This window comes from Diceros bicornis, chromosome 6 (genome assembly GCF_020826845.1).
Source record: "Diceros bicornis minor isolate mBicDic1 chromosome 6, mDicBic1.mat.cur, whole genome shotgun sequence".
Lineage (NCBI taxonomy): Eukaryota > Metazoa > Chordata > Mammalia > Perissodactyla > Rhinocerotidae > Diceros > Diceros bicornis.
In genome coordinates, this window is record NC_080745.1 from 59,671,448 (window position 1) to 59,697,843 (window position 26,396).

At 41.4% G+C, this 26,396-nt stretch overlaps 1 protein-coding gene and 1 pseudogene across 2 annotated transcripts in view; one reads left to right on the top strand and one right to left on the bottom strand.

The window, feature by feature from the left end:
* Nucleotides 1-26,396, top strand: part of PLCE1 (phospholipase C epsilon 1) — a 323,176-nt gene that overhangs the window by 177,565 nt on the left and 119,215 nt on the right. For both annotated transcript variants that reach the window (XM_058543567.1, XM_058543568.1), the window contains exon 4: nt 73-389. In XM_058543567.1, the coding sequence (XP_058399550.1) occupies nt 73-389 (317 nt within the window). The remainder of the gene's footprint in view (nt 1-72; nt 390-26,396) is intronic.
* On the bottom strand, nt 9,405-10,084 carry LOC131406860 (phospholipase A and acyltransferase 1-like; annotated as a pseudogene).

Sequence of the window (26,396 nt, forward strand, 5' to 3'; positions counted from 1 at the left end):
GGCTCTCAAGTAAACAGCTGTTTGGGGAATGCCGACCTTGGTGTCACCATGACTTTTGTTGCTTTATTTTAGAACGCCAACCGGGCACCTCTATGGCCAATTCTAGTGCCCTCCCTTCAAGTTCAGCTGGGATCAGCAAGGAACTGATTGATCTGCAGCCCCTCATCCAGTTCCCAGAGGAGGTCGCCAGCATCCTGATGGAGCAGGAGCAGAATATTTACCGGAAGGTCTTGCCAGTTGACTATCTTTGCTTCTTGACCCGGGACTTGGGCACTCCGGAATGCCAGAGGTCCCTGCCCTGCCTCAGAGCGTCCATCTCAGCATCGATTCTTACCTCCCAGAATGGAGAGCACAATGCCCTTGAAGATCTTGTGATGAGATTTAATGAGGTAAGAAGCCACTTTGAGATGTTTTTGCAATTGAAAAGCTAGTAAATGATTTTTAAGCGTATTTCTCCTTTTAGGTTTGTCTGTTACTGATATTTCGTCTACCTGTCTTGCCACTTCCATGATGGCCGCTTTCTTTCCAGTCAATGAGGATAAACAACACATTGTCATCTTCCCTCTCACTTCACATCATCCTACCCTGAAGCCTAATTGATGCTGTCTCCACCCCATATCTCTACCAAGTGCACAAGCCTTCTCCCTCTGGACAACCAGTCCCTCCTTTTTCTCCCCTCTCTTGCCAAAATATTCTCCCTGGGCCCCTTTTCAAATATTCTCCCCCTTGTTCCTACAGGTGCTTTTAAGACTAGATATCTCAATTTTGAGGATTTTTTGTTTTTGTGTGTGTGTGTGTGAGAAAGATTAGACCTGAGCTAACATCCGATGCCAATCCTCCTCTTTTTTGCTGAGAAAGATTGGCCCTGGGCTAACATCTGTGCCCATCTTCCTCTACTTTATATGGGACGCCGCCACAGCATGGCCTGACAAGCGGTGGGTCGGTCTGCTCCTAGGATCCAAACCTGCGAACCCCGGGCAGCCGCAGCGGAGCGCGCGAACATAACTGCTATGCCACCGGGCCGGCCCCTCAATTTTGAGTTTTGACAACATGATCCCTGGCCACAGGATCTGTGTAGCCCACTCCCTCTTCCCCTATCAGGCCTCCTCTGCAGAAAGTAAACACCAACACTCCTGGGTCAGGAGAGTAGGGAGGAAGGTCAGCTTGAGGGGCAATGAATCACCCCACTCCTGCTTTATGTATCCCATCAAGATCTTCAGCCCAGAAAGTTCCTCCGAGGCCTCCGAGACCTTACCAGCAGCCAGTTCTAAAGAGGACAGTTGTGACTGGAGTCTGGGAACACTTAGGAGGGAGGTGCTGTAGGAGGTATAGGGGCTCGCTGGGAGGACAAGAGCCAATGGCTGACATCCTGTGAACTGGAGCAGGGCGAGGGACAGGAAGGAGAGGCGGGTCACCATACAGTGCTAGGGTCCGGGGATACTGCGCTCTTGGGCTTAAAGAACGCTTTCTCTCCATGTTATAACCCCACACCCAGAGTTTTCTGTTCTACATTTTCTTTCTTTTAGACTTAATTTCTTTTGCCTTGAATATTAAAACACAACATTTCAATCTGTGCGTTTTTTGGTTGTTGGTTGGTTAAACTCCACAAATATAGTAGTTTTCTATTTTAATCATCTAGTAAACTACCTAAATGCTAAAAGGATGCTCCCCTTTGGGGTCCCGTATATCTCTGATTGACAGAGGATCCATCAGCCTTTGTTACTTGAACACTTTCTAATCACAGCAGCTCCTTGCAGCCTCCGTAGCCTGCCAATCATGACCCTGATGATGGTTGTAAATGTCAGTCATCATGAGGCTCAGTGGATGCAGAAAGTGTTAGAGGCTGAGCTCAAGGAATTCTGTGTCCAGATGTGCCCTGAACGCCGTTCCTCAAAGGAAGATCCGTTATCCGTGGGAATCGCTGATAGCCATCTAGCCCCGTCATGCGAATCATTTTACACGTACCACTTATTCATTCCTCACAACAACCCTGGGAGACAGACACTGTCAATTGCTCCGTCTTACCAATGGGGAAATTGAGGCACGAGGAGATGAAGTCATTTGCACAAGTTAACACGGGTGGTAGATGGCAATAGTGAGATTCCAACCCACGTTGTTCAGAGCCTGGGCTTTGAACCACTACAGAACCCTGCCTCTCAACATGTTTCAGGCTCGCGCTGGGGAGTGGCGCCTGATAAAATGCAGATTCCTAGTCCCACCCCTAACTGAGTCAGACAGACTCTCTGGGAGTCCACATGAGAGCTTGTGAACCACACTGCCCCAAAGTTGCTTTCTAAAATAAATCTCTTGGTGTTCTTGATTTTCCTTACTGATAAAAACAGGGTGGAAAATTAAAGCTCCAATAAATTGAGAGATTTTATTAGTGGATTTTACTGTATTTGGTGAACTGTTTTAAACTTCCAGATCTACTCACTCTCACATCCTTAGGACCTTATCTTTGTCCGTTGTTGTTATTGTTTTTGTTTTAAATTCTACCTGATCTTACAAGTGATTTGCCTAAACTTTTAAAATCTAATTTTAAATTAATTTTGGAGAAAGAAAACTTGGATTTCTTCCATTCACTACGATAACCTTGGGAATCAAAGATGAATCAGTGATTTCACTAATTTAGAGTTAGTGATGGTCTGAACCACAGCTGGATTGAGGCATGCTTTGGACTATCTCTGAAAATAGTTTAGCTAAGCAACTTCAGAACATAAACAAGATTTCTGGGAAAACACTTAAACTACTTAAGAGAACAGTCTGTTTTCAAGTATTCTCAGGCATCTATTTTCATACAAATTATGGGTATGCTGATTAAAAATCAGTCTTATATAGTAATTGCAGGCAGATTCCAAATGACCTTCATCAGGCAACAGTGGGATAACTAAATTCTAGTTGCCTTATATACCTTAGGGTAGAAAAGCTGCACTACATTACGTTCAGATTTTTCACCTATTTGGAGGGGTCTTGCCTCCAAATTAGTGTGGCTTTACTTTCTGTAACAAAAAGAAAGGAAAGGAGCTAGCATTTATTTACTAGGTGCTCTGCACTGGGCATTTCCACATTTTTTAATCCCATCTAATCCTTATGACAGTTGTGTAAGGCAGTTGCCATTATCTCTGACTCACAGATGAAGAAAGGGGAGTTTAAACAACAAAATAAATAATGATAGTATTGGATATGGTCCATAGAATAAAATAAATATTCATGAGTTCTTACTGATTTAAATAAATAATCAAATAAATAAATCAATGACAGGGGAGGGGAAGGTACAGCTCTTATAAAAGAATTCCAATTAATAAATGTAAAGGGAATGAGGGAAATAGGAAATCCCCATTAGGACACCCCAGTAATAAATTGTTACAGGCAAGAACCACTGATGAATGCTAAAATTATTGGGCAAAAGTATGATGAGAAGCGAGATATTTGCATAGTCCCAGAGTATCTCTCCACAAAATATTTGTTAATTACAAAAGGAAAAATAGAACAGTGGAGAAACCCAGTAGATATCACCTTAAATAAGAGCTCAAGGTCAACATGACCAGTAATAAGACATATTGACAAGTATCTTCTGATATGATGCACTGAGAAGGACATGACATCATCTCTATGGTGTTCTTGCCAAAAAAAAAAAAAAAATGCATTACCTGAATCTAATCATAAGAAAAAAACCATCAGACAGCCCCAGACTGGGAACATTCTACTCTTCAAAAGTGTCCAGGTCATGAATGGCAGGGAAAGACTGAACAACTGTCAAAGAGTAGAGGAGAAAAGGAGACAGGACTAAAGGTGGTGTAGGATGCTATCGGATCCTGGACTAGAAAAAGAATGTTAATGGGAAAACTGGTAAAATTCTAATAAGGCATGTAGTTTAATTAATATTAATATATCAACGTTAATTTTCTGGTTTGGATAATAGTACTATGGTTATGAAACACGCTAACATTAGGAGAATCTGGGTGAACTGCATACAGGAATTCTCTGTACTATTTTTGCAACTTTTCTGTAAATCTAAAATTACTTCAAAATAAAGTTAAAAAAAATAGTGAAGCTCAGAGAGGTTGAGTCACTGGTCCAAGGTCACACAGTGGCTGAGTGAATGTCAGAATCCAGACGTCTATCTTCAAAGTCTGTTCTCTTCTCACCCAACTGCCTTGCCTCTCTACTTGTTAAATTATCAAGTTTGTAGTAGAACCAGAATTGCTGATTTAGAATTTAATTATCCTTGAGTCTCCTTTTCCTCTTACCCCTCTCTCTTTCTACTTTTTAGAAAAATCTCCTGTGCATCTATTTTTTTTCTACTCCTCTTTCTGTTTCTATTTTTATCCAGTATCCTATTAGCACTCACTCATTCATTCACTCACTCAAGACTTATTTACTGAGGACCTCTATGCTATAGCCTTCTTCTCTTTTTTTATTGGTGTGTCAAACATATTCTTTTAAATAAGAAATTTGCAATATATGATGAAAATTTACAACATTATAAACCTATACTTTGGTTGATGCACAAAATAATTGCCCTTTCTTCAGTGGTAGGAAGATACGCATTCCTTGGAAGACTGGAGAACCTCAAAGAGAAAAGAGAGAATATGAGCTCCATCGCAGGAGTGCCACTCACTTAGGGGAGAGGCGCACGCATTTATTCATGCATTCAATCACTCAGTTAACATTTATTCAGCACTTCTCAGAAGCAGGGCACCATGGTGGATACGCACTAAAGAAAGTGAGTAACGGACTGCAGCTGCTGGAATCTACCAGTCTTGAATTGTAGTCAGGCACGGGCACGAATCACTACCAAAAAAGGCAGGAAGTAAGTGCAGTGTGAGTGGCACAGTTGGTGGCAGCTGAGGTGTCTAGGTGGGTGATCAGAGCTCTTTCTGCTCAGCTCTGGGGTTTGGAGCCAGGCCTCGAGGGATGGCTGGGATAGAGGGGGACATCACAGGGAAGAGAGGACATTCCAGACAAGAAGACAACCAGTCCTTATCCTGAGCAAGACTCATGGTCCAGGGAGGCAGCTTGTTCCTGATTGTCAGTAGAACATGATCATGAGCTAGAAGTTTCCTGAATTCTAACAGCTCTTTGCACAATGACTTAACTGTAATATGGGGAAAGGGAAGAAAATCCCTGGTGCCTTTCGGGCAATCTTGCGTAACATTCGTTCTTAGGAAAATATGGTTAAAATGCAATTCAAAGTACAATCATGAAATAACTGAAAGGATTTGGCTTATGTGAAGGAAGGCCAAGAGATAAAATCATTTTAAATCAATTTATATTGTGGCTTGGAAGCAATGTTTCTCCTCATTCTCTCATCTCCTGCCTGATGTCAAGACTGGAGCACACCAGAGTAACTTCTTAAAGTTAAAGGTGGTCATCTCTTTATCCTCGCAGGTAAACAGAAGCACGTGCAAGGGGTCAGCCCTCAAGCTGGTGGTAGTCGAGATCCGTGCTAGGGGTAGGCTCAGTCCTGCTTTGCTTGATTTGGAAAGCAGATGTTCCCGAACTGTTTTGGTCCGGACACCTCTCTGTTGTCATATTCTTGATCTAAAGCTCCAAGAAGCCGGTGTTCTTTCTCCTTTCAGTTAGGCAGCCTCACTTCCTGACCACCCACAAAGTCTCTTGCTTTGACAGTCTCAAATCATATTGTTCTGTTTTTTTCCCTTTTTCTTCCTCTATCCAGCCTCTACCTCTAGCCCACATTCCCTTTGATCTTACTGTTTTTTTAATCCCTCTTAGAGTAAATGCCAGAGCCATTTATCTTTTTTAGAGGAGACAGAGAGACATTTTTTTTGCAGATGACTTCACCAAAGAGATCACATAGTTTAGCACATGCAGTTGAGAAGAGATGAGAGTCAAATAGAAATTGAAGTTCATCCTTATTCCCTTCCCTTTCATGCCTTTTTCTAAGGAAGGACTGTGGTAGAACACGGATCACGGTTCTGAGTCACCAGTTCTCAAACCTTATGCCTCCTCAGTATGGCCTCTGCCCCTGTCCTGTTCACTCATTGATGACCTTTGGGGTTTGAACTTGTCATGGTCTGCATCTACAGCTGGTCCTCAGGATCTGTCAACAGAGTGAATTTTTGGCTCCATAACTTAGCACTGCCCACACCACTGCCAGAAGCACTTTTGTGTAAAAGACAATTGATTTCTCTGACTGAAGACTGGTTTTCGGCTTTAAGAAACCACTAACAGGTTAACTTTTTCCTGTGCCCTGAGAGGGCAGTTTTTGCTTGTCCAGTAGTTCTCAGCAAGAACATTCTCTGGGCTCCTTTTTCGGACCAGCTGGTCCAAGGGCAGGTCATGAGCCCAAGATTGAGCCCACAGTTTTACTGAGACCCCAGAAGACTCTGAAGAGATTCTACCTGGCTCTTTGCCCCGAGTGACCTTCCTGCACCCCTTTCTGTTTGGTCAACCTAAGCAGTCATCAACCTGCTTCTCTAGCCACGCAAACGTGGGCAGCCCAAACTGACACTCAGTGTTGCTTGTTCCTTCCATCTGGTAGGTTTCACCAGATGTCAATTCTACAGTTTAAAGGCCACCGCCTCTATAAAGAATGCCAAGGTACAGCCTAACTTCCTGGGAAAGAATTGTAAGAATAAATAAATCATCTGGCCAGTGAAGGGCTGATTGAGCCTGAGTCCTTTTAGCCAGAATCCCTTCTATCCTTCATAAGTGATGATGATCACTTTGGCAAATTCCAGCATCTGCAATTCGGTCTGGTCATACCAAGGAAAGACCATTTCAGCACAGTAAGGAAAAACCAAGACATATGATAATGGCGGAGGGGCGGGGAGGGGGATGTGGGAGTATCCTCATGTCCAAATGTATTCCTTCACTTGAAATATTTTGGGAAAAGTACTGTTTTTGAATTGGTACATTTAACCATGTTAGAAAAGTTTCCTGTCAAAGCTTTTTCCCCTTTTATGCAGACAGGCAAGCAAATCATCTGTTCAGGGCTGCTATACAAACTTTCTTCCTCATAACTGAACACTCATGGGGTAAATTGTCAGTAAAGATCCCTCAGGGTAAAGGAAATTTCAACTCAGTTTGGAAAACCAGATTTCTCGTTTGGAAAACACACCTCCCCAGAGGCACACCTCTCAGAGCAGACATTGTGTTCATTCCCCAGAACATTTCACTGCACATTCCTGAGTTAATATAAATTTTAGTCCAGAAATTTCTGGACTAAAAAAATACAGTAGACAGTTAAACCACGAGACTCAGCTGTGCGGGACAGTGTTCTAAGAGGAAGGTTATTTGTAGGGGCCTTATCTGCCCTGGAGCCAGTTGACAGCAAATCATGTCTGGTGGTTCTTGGCCATCAGCAGCCACAGGATTCTACTCACTCACGGTGACACCCAGTAAATGGCCAGGCTAAGAATGATGAGGGGTGTCAGGGCACATCATGGTTCAGGCCTGCCTGGGTTCTAGTCCATCATTCTCAGCTGTGTAACCTCGAGCCAACTACCTAATGCCTCATCTTTACATGTGGATAATAATAGTACCTACAGCAAATGGTTTATGTGAGTATTCAGAGGGGTGACGTGTGTAAAGCACTTAGTGAGGACCCAAGACACAGTTGTGGTTCAATGTTTGTTACAACAAAAAAACACTAAAATAACTGCGTTTTTAGTATAACTAATAATAATAGATCCTAAGTTTTATTATTACTATCCTCCCACTTAACAGATGAAAAAACTGAGGCACAGAGAGGGTAAGTAAATGACCTCTGCTTTCAGAGCTAGCATTTGAACCCAGGTGATCTGGCTTCCAGAGCCAGTGTTCTTGGCTCGTCTACCTCGTGCTGTTGAATCAAAAGCTGAAGGAGCCTTTTTTCCTCAACTTGGTTCTCTTACTCTGAATAAAACCATTTGCTTCACAACAGGATTCAGAATATTATTTAGGATTTCAACGTGTGTAACACTGTTGACCTCCTGGTTGACTTTAACCCATGTGCTCACTTCCTGATATTGAAAATGTGGCATCTTCTTTGAATTGGGAGATGGTGGTCCTCGAAATGGGGAGGACAATGGCATCTCAAGCTGTCTGAGAATATTGTCCCAGAAGAGCATTAGGATGGGTTGTCATTTCCACAGCACCAGGCAGAGGGGGACTTCAGGTCTTTGGCTTTTAAAGTTCCCTTCTTGGTTTTGAGGTTTCCTTAAGTGCTAGATGCCTGAGAATGTAGGATGCCAAAAAAACCCCCAATTTTACTTTATTTTATTTCTTTATCTTATTCTCTTGACTACACCATCTCTGTTGTATTTTTCCTCCTCTCTCTCTGTTTACAGTCATGCTTCACATAACGATGTTTCGGTCAACAACAGACCACATATATGACGGGGGGCCCATAAGATTACTACCATACAGCCCAGGTGTATAATAGGCTATACCATCTAGGTTTGTGTAAGTGCACTCTATGATGTTCACACAATGATGAAATTGCCTAACGAAGCATTTCTCAGAACGTATCCCTGTCGTTAAGCAACACATAACTGTATTTCTGTTTTGCGTAAAACCTACACCCTCAACAGGAATGGCTTTTGAAATTCAAAATCTTAAGTCCTATCTGTACTCCTAGGAGTACTGGAAGAGGAGGAGGCTGTGCTCAAAGTTGGGGCAGCAGCAAAAGGTGATAGAGAAGGGCTGCCAAGCACCTTGTGAATCAGGGCCTCCATGCCTGTGCTCATTCCTTAAATATCTAACATGATTTCCTTGAACAGTGGTTTTCACTGATCAGCAGAATGAAGGCAATGGGCATCAGAATATTTTAAAAAGGTATACATGCATGGAGCATGGCCCCAGGTGATTCGGGCTCCATGCATACATAGTGGCCCTAGGGATCTGTATTTTTAAAAAACTCCACAAGAAAATTCTGATGCCACTAATCACTGCTCTAGACCATCTGGCACACCAGTATTCAAAGAGAAAAACAAAGCTGTAGCCCAAAGCAAATAGAAAGAAAAGTATTCTTCTCTTTAGGGTCCTCTGTTAGTACAGATAGGTAAGAACTGTCGAAAGTAAATTTAAGTAAATGTGATGGGTTTTCTCTTTCCTTCCTTCCTTCCTTCCTTCCTTCCTTTCTTTCTTTTCTTTCTCTCTTTCTTTCTTTCTTTCTTTCTCTCTTTCTCTCTTTCTCTCTTTCTTTCTTTATTTTCTTTTTCTTTCTCTTTCCTTCCTTCTTTCTGTATTTTTTTTAATTCTGTGGTCCTTGTGCTGCAGTGAAGGACTTGGTTTTGAAATCCTAACTATTCAAACTATTTTGTTACTATCACAGGATATTTTTATTCTCTTAGTTACTTTTTTTGGGGGGGTTGGGTAATACCAGTAAGCAATCTATTAAAGAGCCTGCCATCCATCATTGGAATTTGGAACAATAATGATGGATTGAAAATAAGTATTCATACCAGGTTTTTTTTCCCCCTCCTCACAAATTCCTTCAGTTCCAGTATCTCTTTAGTAAATTGTTGACAGTATTTTGCTGTTCGTCTTTTTGGAATCAAGCCCAGGAGTAAGAAGGCACCAGCAGCAGCTGATGGAACATTCACAAACCCAATGGAACTTATTGCTTGGTTGGCCTGTTCTGAAACTCATTCTCCACAGCGAAACAAAGTCACAAAATGCTCACAGTTGTTGACAAATATGTCATACTCCACCTCCTGTCCAATAACAAACTCTGACCATTGCATGACTTCTTCCATGGGGAGAGGGGAGTATGTTTCATTGTATTATTTATTCTATATGTGTCATTTCCCACAACATCCTTCAAGAGCTACATCTTCATCAGGGCCTTTCTGCTGAATACAGACTTGGTGCTTGTAAATGATGCAGGAATGCTGTCCTCTTGAGGTGTTGTGTCGATAACATAACCATCACCCAGGTACAGCACCCAGTGCTGATAGCCAGGACGAAACACTTTAATCAAGTCTCCTGGCAGGGGCTTGCCAGAGTAGTTCAAACTAAAACAATCATTAAATACCAACTCACTCTTAAGCCCAGGTTGTCTTCCTTCACCAGTGGCAGCTAGGGGGAGTCCTCGGGTCACCCTGGTCTCACTGCTGCCTCTCCTTCTAGTGACCATGGGCCGACTCCATCTGCTCCTGGGGGAGATCAAGGTGGTCCCAGCCAACTACCCTCTTAGTTACCCTTCTTGAAGCTCCCTTCGTGTCTCTGGAATTTAACAAACCTAGAGAGAGAACTGCCAAAGTCATTGACACATTGGAGGCCTGTTTTATTCTGTTTAAAACAGGCATCAAGTTAACACGTCAATCCTAGGACTGATAGAAATAAAAATGAATCCAATGGAAATTAGCAAATAGCCAAGAATTTTTACATACCTGAGAAGTATTATTATTATTGTTGTTAGAAATAGTAAATATGACTCAGAAGGGCAGTGCAGCAGCTCCTCAAGGTCCACTGTTCTTTGCCATCAGACATATCACTTAAATGACACTGGACACTGTGGGAAAGACCAGGTATGCTTTAGTCAGAGACTAGGATTTTGAGCCTCTCTCCACGACTGCATTAACTGACCCTATTAGGATGTTTAATTCAGCTCTGAAAAACCACTCTCTTAGAGATCTTTACTGCACATGTAGGAGCCAAGGAGGAATGTATTTATGCTTTGCCAAGAATCTACATTCGCCCAAGAGATTAAACATTCATAAATCCAATTGCCTTCTCAATGCCTCCTCTTGGCTTTTTTCATTCAGCAAAATTTTATGGAGTTCCAGCTTACATACTAAGTGCTGTTTTGTGCACTGGGGATACAGTACAGAACAAGATAGACAGAGCCCCTTCCCTCACAGAGCTTCAATTCTAATGATGTCTAAGAGACATATCACATATGGCCAGAATGGAACTGTTGACTCCTCCCTCTCCCATTCCCATACCACCCAGTATCTGCCCCACTAACCCCATGCCATCCTCCCCATCTCAGCGTCTACACAGGTGCTCAGGCTAACAACCTAAGAGTCATCCTTGATTTACTCTTTGTTCCCGAACATCCAAACCATCAGCAAGTCCATTTGCTCTACTTACAAAATGCATCCTGAATTGGACCACTCCTTAGCATTTCACCTGCCACCACCTTGGAGCCAGCCACCATTGCACTCATCTCCAGTACTGCTTTCCTGCTTGCATGCCCTGTAATCCACTCTCCACTCAGCAGCCAGAGCGTTCTTTTATAAACATAAATTAGCAGATCCGGTTACTGAAAATCCCCCAGTGGCTTGCCTTTGCGTTTGGAATGAGATCCAAAGTGTCAAGACCCTGCATGATTTTGCTCCCGCCTACTTCTCCAACCTAACTTTACACCACCCACTCCTTTCTCTGGCTCTGTTCCAGCCACACTGACCTTCCTTCTGTTCCTGAACATACCGAACCTGTTTTGTCCACACGGCCTTTGCACTTGCTATTCCCTCTGCTTAAGACCTTCTTCCCCCAGGTCATACCACAGCTGCTGTCTTCTCTTGGTTATGTCTCAGCTCAGAAATCAAGGAAGCCATTCACTTGTTTACTTTTTTTCTTAGAAACTTGTTTAACTTGCTCATTGCGATATATCGGGTTCTTTACAAAGTGCCAGCTATGTAGTAAATGCTCAATAAATAAGTATTTAATGAATGAATAATGCTAATTGATGTTAACAATTACTTATTGAAATAGGTGCTGTTAGAGATACAAAGAAAAGCAAGACGGCCCTTTGTTCGAGGAATTTACGAGCTAGTTCAAGACATATAAGACATAAAATATTGAATAAATATACACATTTAAAAAAAGCAATGCAAAGCATCTAACCACATGAGAGACTGTGGTTAGAGAAGTGCCATGCATTAGTGGAAAGAGTGTGATTCTATTGCTAAGTCTGGATTTGAGTCCAGGTTCTGCCACTTACTCAGGAGGAGACTCTGGGCAAGTAAGTGACATAAACTGATTTCAGCTTCATATTTCTCACCTATAAAATGGGATAATTTTGTCAACTTCACATAGTTATTGGAACATTTAAGGAAGATAGCATATATAAGATTACCTAGCACAGGATAGGTATTCAGTGAATGATAACTAGTATGGTCCATGTCAGATGAGAGACAAGGACTGTATGTACCATGAGAGTGGAAGAGAGAAACCACACAGGGACATTGCCCTGAAGGATGACCAAAGATGTCAGAGTCTCAGAGATTGGAAAGGCTTTTCCAGACACAATTATGAACTTTATCATTGATGAGGTTTCAGAGGTTATGTTATGTACTCCTATCATCTACCAAGTATAGGAATCTCTCCCTTGCAGATTTTTACCCAGCTTTTGCTAAAAATTTTTAAAGACAGTTCACTCCATTTCAATGAGCCTATTATATTGGTGGAGCTCAACATAATGTATGTCTGATTCTTTGCAGAGTGCCAGCTGTCAAAGTTGTCTTTCACGTTAAAATTGTCTCTAACAGAAATTGTGTCGTCCTTTGGTTTTGTTCTCTTGAGGCTAGACATTCCCCGTATTGTCAAAACTTACCTCATGTTTCAATATCCCTCTTAAAAATGAGGCTCTCTTCTCTGTTCTGAGACTCTCCCTTCTTGCATTTGGGTCATTCTCATGCTCTTAATGCCTGCTAATTTGATTACTTTCTTCTGTCAGCTGTGTCTGTTTATTAGCCCAGCTAAAGGGCAGCTGAAAGCCCTAGGCAAATGGCTGTCAAGCTCATCTCTTCTCTGTGCATAGATTGTTTTATTCATTGTTTTCTTACATGGATGTAATATTTTATGTTTTTGTTTTGTTTTGTTTTGTTTTGTGAGGAAGATCAGCCCTGTGCTAACATCTTCCAATCCTCCTCTTTTTTTTGCTGAGGAAGACTGGCCCTGGGCTAACATTCGTGCCCATCTTCTTCCACTTTATAGGGGACGCTGCCACAGCATGGCTTGCCAAGCGGTGTGTCGGTGCACGCCTGGGATGCCAACCGGTGAACCCCGGGCCGCCGCAGCAGAGTGCGCGCACTTAACCACTTGCGCCACCGGGCCGGCCTCAATATTTTAAGTCTACTAAATTTTATCTTTTTGGACATTCAAACCTGTCAAAATAATTTTTAATCTTAATTCAGTTATGTGTTGAATTATCTTCCACTCCTGATTTTTTTTTATATTCAGGTTTGGTAAATGTGTCTCATATATATTTATTCAAATTGTTGGTAAAAATGTCAAACCAAATAGGAATTAATGGAAAGCCCTATGGCACATCACTAGTGACTACTCATCAGGTTGGCCTTGAACCATTAATGCCCTCTTTGCTAAGTGTTTTAAGCTAGACATGAATTTCCTTAATGCCACGATCATCCGACAGATGTTTCACATTTTGTCTCTAGGTATAACTTAAGATACTCTGTGAAATAATTCCCAAAACCAAGACACATCCTTGATACGCAAGTAAAATTATCATCTCAAAAAGAAATTTAAAAATTGCTTAATTTGATAATTAGCTGCTTGAGGATATCTAATTTTTCTCCCATTTCCTCAGATGATGATGATGATGATGATGATGATAGAGAAATTAGTAATGTAGCCCCTGTTAATTCTGTGCCTTGCGCTGGCTACTGTGCCAAACACTTTGCATACCTAATCACATTTAGCTTTCGTGTAACCCTAAAAGATGGGAATCGTTGCTTTATTTAGCAAATAAGAAAACTGAGATTCAGAAAGGCTACGTAATTTGCCCAATATCACATAACTAGAAAGTGACTAAGCCAAGAAGAAACTCAGGGTTTTGTGACCTCAAAGCCCAAACTCTTTGTCATATCGCTATACAGATAGACCTATGCATCTAGTTGCACAATAAATACTTGCCATGGGAAATACCATGAATAAAGAAATGGGGGCATAAAATGCTGGTTTGTTTGAGGGATTTGGGTGGTAACCGAGTAAGACCAGAGCAGCATCTCCAAAGTGAGTTGTGTGGGCTGTCAGTATGCATTCTATGGAAAAATAGCGCCCTATGGTCTAACACATGCCACATGCTGGGAAAACAATGATAACAAAGTGGTCTTTTTCGTTGCAGGACTTCTCAGGTCATTTATTGTGCTAATGTACATTGGGACTCTCAAAATGCAGCATTTCACAAACATATTTGAGTACTGAGTGCCTGTAGGCCCAATACCTATTACAGAACATGCTTGGGAAACTGTGTTGTGTAGGGGAGGTAGGTGGGTCTGTCATATAGGGAGAAGGTGGTTCTGGGCCTTAATGCCTCAGCCTCCCAAAGCGGTTGGCCATGAATCCCTCAAGAGCTGGAAAAGGAACAAGGAAGGAAGTGAGGCTTCAGCTCTAGGTCAAAGCAGGGCAGATTCTGTGGAAGAAGAGGTCTGGGTCCCTCATGTCCTGGCACATGGATCTAGGCCACATAGACTTACAAAGTGAGAACTTAATCTCATGATTTGGATGTCATAAGCCTCACTCGAACACAAGTTTCATTCTTTTATCATTACACTTCATACTTTAAAAATTATACACACACTGAAATTATGTGTAAATCATTAGAGTAGAAAACACTCAGCACTGGCCTTGAAAAATGCAGCCAAGAAGTTTGTGGGGATTTCCAGCCACCACACCTGTCTCTTCTGTTCTCTGTCCCCTCTCCCTCTTCCCTGGGTACTCACAGCCACCATGAGATCCCCAATTCGTGTTCAAGTGAAAGCTTGAGAAGTCCAGCAATAGAGACACTTTTAATTTGTTGTTATGAGTCATTTTGTGACTTGTAAAATATTTTCTTCAGTGAAAAGTAAAATCATCATATATTTGTGGCCATTCTTTATTTAGATCAATCAAATATATAAATGCAACAGATACTCCTCAGAAGTAGAGGAAAAAAATCTGTATATTTATAGTTCTTCAATCTAATACTTTCTAAGATGCTTTGTATTGCTTATGTAAAATATGATTTCTTAATCTTTAGCTGGAGAAACCAGCAGCCAATCTTGGGGAAAATTTTTAAGGTATACTTAAATTAAAACCCTTAATCAAATGATGGACACTTTTATACCGTGCCTTTATACTTATGCAGAGCTTTTTGCATGTGTTATCTCATTTTATCTTTATAGGCCATTCTAATTTGGATCTGGGGCTCAAATCTGTTCTTCTGACTCCAAGTCCAGGGTTCTCCCCCTTGATCACTGTTGCCTTTCACTCCTGCTGTGTATCTAGCACTTTGATACATACTCCTAGAGTTTAGCTTTTCCTAAAAATTGTTCTGCAGAACCCTGGTTTCTCAACCTGTTCTGGAGGAGAAAGGAAAAAACAAAAAGATTCGTTGCTCAACACCTTTCAGAAACACTTTTGCAGCTCTATTCCCCTCGTGTGTTGATAGTCTCAAAGCATATTAGCATATGGAAGGCTACAGAAGTCCAGCAATAAGGACACTTAATTCACCAGCATTTCTCAAACATATTTCACCTGGAACTTTATATTCCTGCTCTTTGTCTAGTTTTGCTGAGCACACTGTTCTTGAAACTACCGAAGACAAAAAATATTAAGAAACAAAAAATACACGTGCGAAATCTGACACGCATTCCAGCCTTCCTCCCCTCTTCCCCCTTAGGATGAGGGCTCCAGGTCAGTTCGGGCTGGACAGTTCTAAGGTGGTTGAAATGAATGAATGGCAAAGAGGTGGATGGCAGGGAGGACATTTCAAGTGAGAGAATCAGCTTGATCAAACATATTCTGGGCAGGATTGTGCATGATGGATTGAAGAGGAAGCCTGGGTGCAGGAAGACCCAGCAGAGAATTGGAGCAAACAACAGGAGGTGACAAGGGGCCTACTATAAGACGTGAGAATAAAAGGGGAAAATTGCTCCCGATTGTTTAGAAAAAAGAACCCCAGCAGTGCAGTGACGGATTGGGTAGGAAGGCTGAATGAGAAAGGAGGGTCAAGACTGACTTCAGGCCTTCAAGGCAGGGTGTTTGGAACACACGGGGCACCTGTGACAGCATCTGGGCAGTTACAAAAACCATCAAGATGGTCAAGAGCACATGCTTTGATTCAGACATACTAGGGTTCAAAATCGGACCCTGTTACTTATTAGCACAGTGGATTTGGCCAAATTACTTTACTTCTCTGAGCCTATTTCCCCAGCTGTAAAAGGGAGCAAGAGTAGTTTCCTCATTGGTTGTTGTAAAGATTAAGTAAGATAATGAATCCTTAGCTCAGGATAGTGCCTAGCACAGTGTTTAGGTACTCAACAAATGTTAATTGTTATTTCTGTTATTACTATCACCATCATCATCATATTCAATTTGGGACACGCAGGTTTTAGGATGAGAGTAAAGTAAGATCTTTAAATGGATGCCCTCTAGGTAGTGGGAGGTAGGAGTCTGGAGCTCAGGTACTAGGAGATCGAGGCTACAGATACAATTTGGGAATAATCCCTATAGAAGGGATGGCTGAGCCACCAGAGTTAATCTGTTTTCTAAGACGTCAAGTGTGAGAGAGCTCACAGGCTCCAAGGATCAAGCTTTGGTAACACACACTGCCATGGCAGATGAAAGGATCCATTGAGAAAGAGAATGTGGGCATCACAAGAGAATCAGGCAATGTGGGTGATGAAAACCAAGGAGGAAAAACTTCCCAGATGAGTATCACATTATCCTGAGCCAGCGAAGTTGAAAAGTGCACTGACAGAGAGTCCAGAATGGTGAACAGGTCACAGGATGACGTAGCATTACTCACGTCTCCTCTAAACTGGGCACACCTGAAGTGTTGTATTCTGAGGCCAAATTTGCAGAAGGATTTCTATAGACCAGAGTAGAGAGGACACTAAAAAACATGTAGAACAAGTGACAAGTGAAGAAACTTGAACTATTTTCCCAAGGTGGGAGACTTCTAATGTGGTCAGGGTGGTACATTTTAGTATTTGAAGGGTTGCCGTGGGGGCCGGCCCGGTGGCGCCAGCGGTTAAGTGCGGGCGCTCCGCTGCAGCAGCCTGGGGTGTGTCGGTTTGGAACCCCGGGTGCGCATTGACACACTGCTTGGCAAGCCGTGCTGTGGCGGCGTCCCATATAAAGTAGAGGAAGATGGGCATGGATGTCAGCCCAGGGCCAGTCTTCCTCAGCAAAAAGAGGAGGATTGGCAGATGTTAGCTCAGGGCCGATCTTCCTCACAAAAAAAAAAAAATGAAGGGTTGCCATGAAAATAAAGTTGAGTTATTCTTTGTGACTTTAGCAGGCAGAACTAGGTCCAGTCATTTCATCTTGGCCTTAGAACAGGCTGCCTCCTGAGGCAGTGAACTTCTTGTAACTGGGGATATTTCACCCAGAGCCTGGCTGGCTGGCTGCAAAGCTGGAAAGAAACTCCTGGTTGGGTTGGGAAGTTGACCTAGGTCACCCTATGGCCTTGGGTTGAATCCGTCCCACCACCTGTTTTTGTACAGCTTATGAGCTAAGAATGGCTATTGCATTTTTAAATGATTTTTAAAAATCAAATGAAGAAGAATACTTTGTGATAGGTGAAAATAGTATGAAATTCAAATTTCAGTGTCCATAAATAAGATTGTGTTGGAACACAGTCGTGCTCATTCATTTACATACTGTGGCTGGTTTTGCACTACAATGGTGGGGCTGAGTAGTTGCAACAAAGAATGAATGGCTCACAAAGCCTAAAATATTTATCATCTGGCCCTTTACAGAAAAAGTTTGCCAAGAAGTTTGAGATCATCTGGTGGCCTTTTTTCAACTGGGAGATTCTGTGAGGGAGAAAAGTTTTTGCCTTAGATTTGGGTAGGTCATGGATCACTTGGAAACCATCATTGCAATAGTCTGCAGGGATAGAAACCAGGGTACAGTGGTGAGAAAATGTAGATAATGGATTGGGAATACTTGTGTGAGAAGTCTGACAGAAAACAAAGGTGAAAACGGGTGGCGGCTCATCAGACCAGCCCAGTACAGGGAAGGTAGTTTGGGAGGGAGAGGAAGATGTACTATAAGTTTGTGTCAAAAGAGAGACATAAAAACTTTTCCTGTGCTTGATGAACCCAGTGGTATTCTTAGTATCTGCTTTATTTTATGGCACAGTTATATATATCTGTTGTCATATCTCTCAGCAAGAGGGGATTTTCTAAATGTTCTTGTTTATAAATGTGCAGAAAATTTTTGCACAGAGAGTCATGCTTTTGTTGGCCAAAGAAAGTGAACACTTGCTGATTTTCTGGCAATCCTAACAAAAATACTGAAGTGTATTTATACTCTGGAGGCCAAAATGAGTTTCAAAATGACAGTACTCAGATACATAATCAGCCCAGCTTTCCTCTTCTGCCTCCATTGGGTTTAACAACTTTGTCAAATCCCTTCCTCTGAAATCCACTTCGGCAAGTGAGATGAAACTAATTCTCTCTGCTGCCACATAAACACAAGGCGGGTTTTCCTGCTGGGCTCTCAAAAACTTGGTCCCTAACCAATGGATGAGATAAGCAGGATAAATCCACGGAAAGTGTGGTATGAAACTGTCTTTTTTTAAAAGCAAATTTTTTATGACTTCTTAGAGCATGACTTCCTTATTAACATTTCATACCATCACAAAAATGTTTACTTCACACTGTTTTAAAGCATAATAGTATTCAAGTAGAATTTCAAGCCAGACACAGGAACTTAGTTACTGCTCTTATTCCAAACAAAGCAAGATACCTGTTGTGTAGTCCAATATAAGTAACTGTTTGTGATCTGTGCCAGTGAGGGAACCAGATATTCTGCTTATAAAAATCCACACAGAACCAAATATCCCCCTTTGGCTAATAGTTTTGCCATCCTTTCCCAGGGGAATTATGTGACAACTGTTAACAAGCAGCTACATTCATCCATTTGGTTTTCACATTCCTTCCTTGTCCCTGTGACCATACCAAGAGATATTGTCACCAAATAATTACCCCAAGAAACTCAAGGGAGGTTTCAGAAACATTTAACTGTTTCTCCAAATTGTTTTTTTTCTTGTTGTTGTTAAGAGATGCAATCACCAACCACCCTGAACCAGACTGAGCCCCACCGCAAGAGCAGCACCTGCAGAGGTGAGCCAGGAGGTGCCAGTTGGGCTTGCACAAGCGAATGCCCACCTCTCCCCTTTGAATATTCATTCCGCATCCAAAATAAAAGACCCCTGCTTTCATGCGCTCAAGGAAAGCCAGGACTTTGAAAATGATTCCGTGTGGCCTCCTATTTGCTGCAAATAAGCTCTACTTTGTGTGACAGCTACTTCTGGTGGAGAGTCTGATTTTAACTTGCCAGGAGGCAAACGCACTTTGGTTTGGTAAAAAACCTCTCTGCTCTTCATTTGTTAGTAGCTCCTTATCGCCAACCGAATAGTGTTTAGGCATTTTAGCCACATTCAAGAAGCTCTACCATGTACCTGTCCAGTTTTCTCCCACATTAATCTCTCATGCCCCTTTCGCGTCTATCAGCCCGATGACTCACTGTCACATTCTGTGGGAAGTGATTCCAGGGGGCACCATTCACATAGTGTACAAAACAGCAGCTCTGAATGAGAGTACTGGCTCTGAAATTTGAGTTCAAATCCCAATTCCACCACTTACTGTCTGTGTGACCCCAGGCAAGTTTCTTAACCATGCTATACCTTGGTCTCCTCATCTATAAAATGGTGCTAATAATACCGACCTAACAAATAGGGTGGTTGCAAGAATCCAAAGAGATAATTTAGGGGAATGTGTTTGCCACAGTAATTGATCTAGACTCAAGAACTCAATAAATAACTAGTGATGAAGATAATAATTCTAGAAAACTAATAACTCTGGATCACTTACTTTTAGAAAAGATAAGAAAGTTTTCCTTGCTTCCAATATTATAACATTTTAAGATCACCATTTACAAGACATCAAAAAGTCTGGGGAAATGGAGATCACCATTTTGAATAGTACAACATACCCATGTGGGCCATTTGAATGATAACAAAGGTTGTAGGTAGATAGAGCTACTGATATTAGGGTTGGTTCTACCATCTGTATCTGGATTCATAGAATAGAGAGACCACATCTAAAGTATAAAGTATAAAGTTTTCTAACATCTTTAACCCATGCCTTTTTTCAAAATGTTAAAAAAACCCTCATGTCCACATTTAATGTGATTTGAAATTTCAAAATACAGTTGATAGCATAAATAAAAGTATTTATAATGCTGAATATACATGAAATATTAAAAATATTTCACGTTCGTCTCTCCCCTGCCTGCCCTGCTCCAACCTTGGCCGGGACTGTCATCACCCTCCTCCCCAAGGTGAGAATCACAGTCAGAGAGAAAGGGTGGTGGGCTGGTCCAGATTCCACATGACGTCTAATGGTGCTCTTCTAGTTCTAGAAGTTTATGATTTAGGGACTAAGTGTCCAAACTCTGGAGATCCAAGTCTTTCTCCTAACAAGAAAGAAGTCCCTGTGTAAAGGGATACAATGAGAGATGACATGGGAACAGAAGTTTGGGTCCGGGAATGTCACTCTAAGAGTCGGGGTTTTTTTGAAGAAGAAAAGTGACATATCATGACATGTCACATTTGAGGAAGATAACACCACACCCAGTGATTCCTTTTCTCTTGGGAATTTGAGACTAGTTGTGGGAGGGGGGGAGATGATATTCTATCAGCAATGTAACTCCCTGAGGATTTCAAAAACTTCTTTCTTAGAAATTCTTAAGAAAACAATACACTCTCATCTGCTTGGGATAGTTTTAGGATTCAGTTAGATAGCTGAACTATGGGTGTCAGATCTTGATTTCACGGAATTTCTTCCTTATCTGTACCATGAATCTAAAAAACGCCAAAGAAACTTTTAACAAGATCATGAGTCTGGAATCTTCGTTTTGCCTCTAGCCAGCCATGTGAACAAATCCTTTAAGCCTCTGGGCATCAGTTTCTGCCCTGTAAGACAAAGGATAAGACCAGATGACCCACAATGTCCCTTAGAACCTGAACTCTGGAGTCTGATCTCCCCAAGTTGGAATCCTATCTGTGTTGTTTATGTGATTTAAGTTACTAAGTCTTTCTAAGCCTCCCTTTGCCCATTTCTCAAATGAAGATAATACTTCCTTCTAGGTAGAGTTGTTGTGATCAATAGATGCCATCTATTGTTATTGTAATCCTCTGATGCTTAATGTATAAGGTAAACTGTGTGTAATATTGAATCCAAAATATTCTATATGCACTACCCACTTGCTATACCCCTATTTGCAGAAAAGGAAGGGAGAGGAACCGAGTCTGCCAGTCAACAGCCAAGGCCCTGGGCTCAGGGGCTTGGGTTCTATGGCATAGGGGTGACAGGGAGTGTTCTGCTATTGCTATAGCGTATATATTTTAGCATGGAGTGTTCTCCTCTTCATTCTTTTCAAGTAGTGATTTCTTGTCTGATCCACTCTCAGTCTGGTTGTTACAGCGGGGCAGAGCCCCTCGAGGAGAAGCAGCTCACCCCCAGCTCCAAGTGAGGGGGAACTTCATAGGATAACAGGGAAGGATGAATGGCCTGCCTTTCATGGGAGAGACTTAGGGAGAAAGGGCCCCACTCAGGCATAATGAGGGGGCACTGCTCAGCCCAGAATGCCCAATCCCCGTTCTCGTCTGCTTTCTCTTCTCCTGGCAACACTTCTTTTTTGTTTGTTTGTTGTTTTCAGTATGATTTTTCATACTGAAACACTGAAAACTGATTTTTCAGTGACAGTTTTATTGAGATATAATTCATATGGCATACAATACACACATTTTAAGTATATGGTTCAGTGATTTTTTAGTGTATTCATAGAGTTGTGCATCACCACAATCAATTTTAGAACATGTTCATCACCCCAAAAAGAAACCCCATACCCAGTGGCAGTCACTCCCTATTCTTCCCTAGCCCTAGCCCCTGGAAACCACTAATCTACTTTCTGTCCCTATGGATTTGCCTATGTTGGACATTTCACGTAAATGGAATCATACAATATGTGGTCTTTTGTATGTAGCTTCTTTCACCTAGCATAATGTTTTCAAGGTTCGTCCATGTTGTAACATGTATCAGTGCTTCATATTTTTGGTTGTTGATCAATATTCCATTGTATGGATATACCTCATGTTGTTTATCCATTCATCAGTTGATGGATATTTGGGCTGTTTCCACCTTCTGGTTATTATAAATAATGGTACTATGAACATTCATGTATCAATTTTTGTGTGGGTATATGCTTTCGTTTCTCTTGGGTATATGCCTAGGAGTGGAACTGCTGGGTTATATGGTAACTCAATTTTTAGCATTTTGAGGAATTGCCAAACTGTGTTCCACAGCGGCTGCACCATTTTACATTCCCACCAGCAGCAGATGAGGGTTCTGATTTCTTCACATCCTTGTCAAAACTTGCTATTCTCTGTCTTTGTTTATTATAGCCATCCTAGTAGGTGTGAAGTGGTAGCTCATTGTGGTTTTGATTTCATTTCCCTAAATGGTTAATGATGTTGAGTATCTTTTTATGCACTTATATTTGTATATCTTTTCCGGAGAAATCTCCATTCAAATCCTTTCTTGCAACATTTCTGACAATGAAGCATGACATTAAGATAGTCTCATCCTTCACAGATTTGCTGTTGTCATTCTGAGTCCTTGAGTATGAATGTGTATCCTGGGTAGGGAAAGTGAGGGCTCTAATTCCAAGTGTGGACAGGAAGAGAAGGGTCAGCACTTAGGATTCCTACTCTAACTGGGATTATGTCTATAAGCAGGGAAGACGGAAAATCAGTTGTTAATCTAGACGGGTGTGCATTCTCAATAGAAAAACTCTGGACTGGAAGGTAGATGACCTGAGCTCAATTCCTGGTTCTGCTTGGTGACTATGAACAAGTTGCTTAGTAGGTAACTTAGCTTCTTTAATCTTTCCTTTCCACATCCCCCTTTTCAATGATCTTTTTTCCTTTTTTAAATTGAAGTATAATTTACATACAGTAGAATTCACCCTTTTGGTGTACAGTTTGAGTTTTTACAAATGCATACAGTTGTGTGATGACTACCACAATCAAGAGAGAGAATATATCCCTTATTCCAAAAGTTCCCTTTACCCTCTTGTAGTCAATCTCTTCCCCCTATTGTAAACCTCTGCGAATTACTGATCTGATTCCTCTCTTTATCTTTTTGCCTTTTCCAGAATGTCATACAAATGGAATCTTGCAGGCTTTTGAGTTTGGCTTTTTTCATTAAGCATAATACATTGGAAATTAATCATTGTTATTTCACAAATCAATAATCTGTGCTGCATAGTATTCTATTGTATGTATACGTATCATAGTTTATTTATCCATTCATCAGTTGAAGGACATTTGGGTTATTTTTAGGTTTTTTGCCATTATGAATTAAGATATTAAAAACCTTATCAAACATGTGAATATAGGTTTTCCTTTCTCTTGGATAAATACTAAACTGTTTGCAAAGTGTTGTGCAAAGTGTCCGTGTCATTTGGCATTCCCGACAATGATACGTGAGAGTTCCAGTTGCTCCACATCCTCACTAGCACCTGTTGTCATGAACCTCAGTTTTTTCATCCGTAAATGGAACAGCAATCCCTGCCTTACTACTCTTTCGGGATCATTAGATAGAAATAAAAGTGAACAGCCTAAGCAGAAGTTCTTTCTAAACTGTAAAGTCCTATACCCAAGTAAGAAATGCTAATACTTATGATGATAATGATCATGCCCACTTACATGTAAAACTTGTTTCCCACGTGAGCTAAATGTTTCATTTTTTTCCCCTACATCTTGGCAGACAGAGTGAGTTATAGCAAGTCTAAAGCAGCAAGAGGTTTTGCCTTAGATGCATTCTGGAGTTTGTTTTGGCTCCTGTTTTTGAACTTTTCACAGAAGCAGATAAATGACCAAGATGTAAATCATCAAGTGTGAGTCAGTTTCGTAAAGAAAAATGACCCTCTGTGATGGAAGTCAGCGGGAGTGGAGTCAGCAGGACAGACAGTATGACGTGCTGTGGGAGAAGTAAGTGCAGGCCTCGCCAGGCGGAGTCCCTAGGGTAAGGTATTCAGGATAACTGCAGCTATTAAGAGGACCGGCCGTCTAACATGCCCTACTACAGTGGGGTGGGAGTGATGGGTAGGAAAACTGACAATAAAAGTAATCATTTCATCTTACTTTTTTTAAATTTGAAATTTACTTTTTCCGTGTTAGAAATAGAAAGGCATAAGAAACAACTAGTAAAGGGTTTTCTCCTTGACATCAGTTTGAACTAATGTTTAGCATAATATACAGATGGTTACACGTAGAAGTATTTATAGACATGTATGAATTCATAGGTCATTATACACACATCTGTTTCCTTGCTCTGGCATCTGAGAGGGTCTAGAAAGAAGCAACTGACACCCCAGTAGCAACAAGCACACTAGTCCCCAGATCTTGGTTTCTAATACCGTCCTCCAGTAAAAGGGACCAGGGCCCCTTGGAGAAATGGCTGATTCTAAAACTGAGGCAGGAAATATACAAGATGATCCTGGAGCATCTGGTAGTGCTAGAATATGGCAAAAATACCACAGAAGTGGTCAAAAATACCACAATGATGGGGTATGTCAAAACAAATGTACCATACTAACCTCAGATGTTAATAAAAGGAGAAATTGGATGCTGGGTATATGCGAATTCTCTGTACTATCCTTGCTATTTTTCTGTGAATCTAAAAATATTCTAAAATAAAAAGTTTACTTTTAAAAACTTATCTCCTCACAAAATACGAAGGACTAGAAAGACCTAAAATTTCATTTGTTTATATAGAACACTTTGCCACACTGAAAAATATTCTCTGAAGAATTTCAGTTTGATCTTGATGAAATTTTTAAAGGTTGTATGACATGAATTATATGAGCTTCAAATGAAACATTTATTAATGATTTTTTTGTTGTTCATTGAGATATCCAAAGAGAAAGATGACTGTAGATATTTGGGGGGGCATTTCCTTTCAAAAACTTAGAGAGGAGCCGGCCCTGTCGCCTAGTGGTTAAATTCGACGCACTCCACTTCGACAGCCCAGGTTCAGTTCCCGGGCGCGAACCTACACCACTTGTCGGCAGCCATGCTGTGGCAGCAACCCGCATACAAAATAGGGGAAGATTGGCACAGATATTAGCTCAGTACGAATCTTTCTCAAGCAAAAAGAGGAAGATGGGCAACAGATGTTAGCTCAGGGTGAATCTTCCTCAGCCAAAAAAAAAAACTTAAAGAAATATGGAGAAAGAGGTGGTAAAAAATAAAAATCCAGCAGATAACTATTCAGAATATCAGGCACAAAATCAAAGGTCACTTTTTCTGCCAAGTTAAAAACAAAATCCAGCTTGGTTTTCGTCTGTTCTCTAAAGTGTTATTTAGTTTTGCTTTTCAAAGTAACAAATAAGAGTAAGTGTACAAATAATATCAACTTACAAATGCTATAGAAGCCAATATTTTATAATGTGACCACAATGTGTAGAATATGTCCACATACAAACATCTGGACCATCTGGGTCAGTCAATCAAGACGTTTTATAGCAATGGGAAATTCCAATATTCCTTTTATCAACATAATTTATTCCTGGCCAGAAGTATCCTTTCCCCCCTCCCTAAGATAATAGTACTGCCTTTAAAGGATACGTAGCCGTTTAATCTTTCCTTGCTTTCTAGTGAGCTTCCTGTAACAGAAAGTTTCTGGCAAGATGTCTTTACATTCAGATCCAAATCACTATCTGTGACAAAACCGAGTCAAGATCTTCACCACCGCCCCCGACAGGAGCTGATGCCCCTCAACCCCACCCCCCAAGACTCCAGGCTGCCAACCACTCAGTTTGCGAGGGTTTCTTCTCCTTGGGCTCTGACCTTGGGACCGTAGTCTTGCCCTGTTATGACTCTCCAGGGGCACTTAGGCCCGTTTTCTGCACAGCTGGCCATTTATGACTTGATGACAATGTGAAGGAACCTTGGCCCCTTGGCTCCGAGCTATAAAAGTCCAGCAGAGTCAGACAATTACCAGGTATGGAGTTTATTCATTGATTTGATTTATCCTAACGTAAGTCTGGCTCACCACAATTTCAGTCTGAAAACTGTCATCTTTGCAGCTCCCTCCCTCCCAGGGAGTTAAGTCTACCCTCAGCTGAATGTACCCAGCATCTCTTCAGTACCTTCTGTGACCACTGTGTCCTCTCAGGGTTTTCTTTATGATTCTTGCCTAGTTGGTTAAGTAAAATGGTTACTGACTGGCTACGATAGTTGCTCTAACCTGACTCAGTAATGGTAATAGCTACAGTTAGTTGAGTGCTTAAACAAATCGGCACGACACTGTGGGCTTCACACGTGTGACCTTATTAAATCCCCTGCACAGTCCTAGGGGATAGCTACTGTTGTTCCCATTTTATAGATGGGAACACTGAAGCTCAAAGAACTTAGAAAA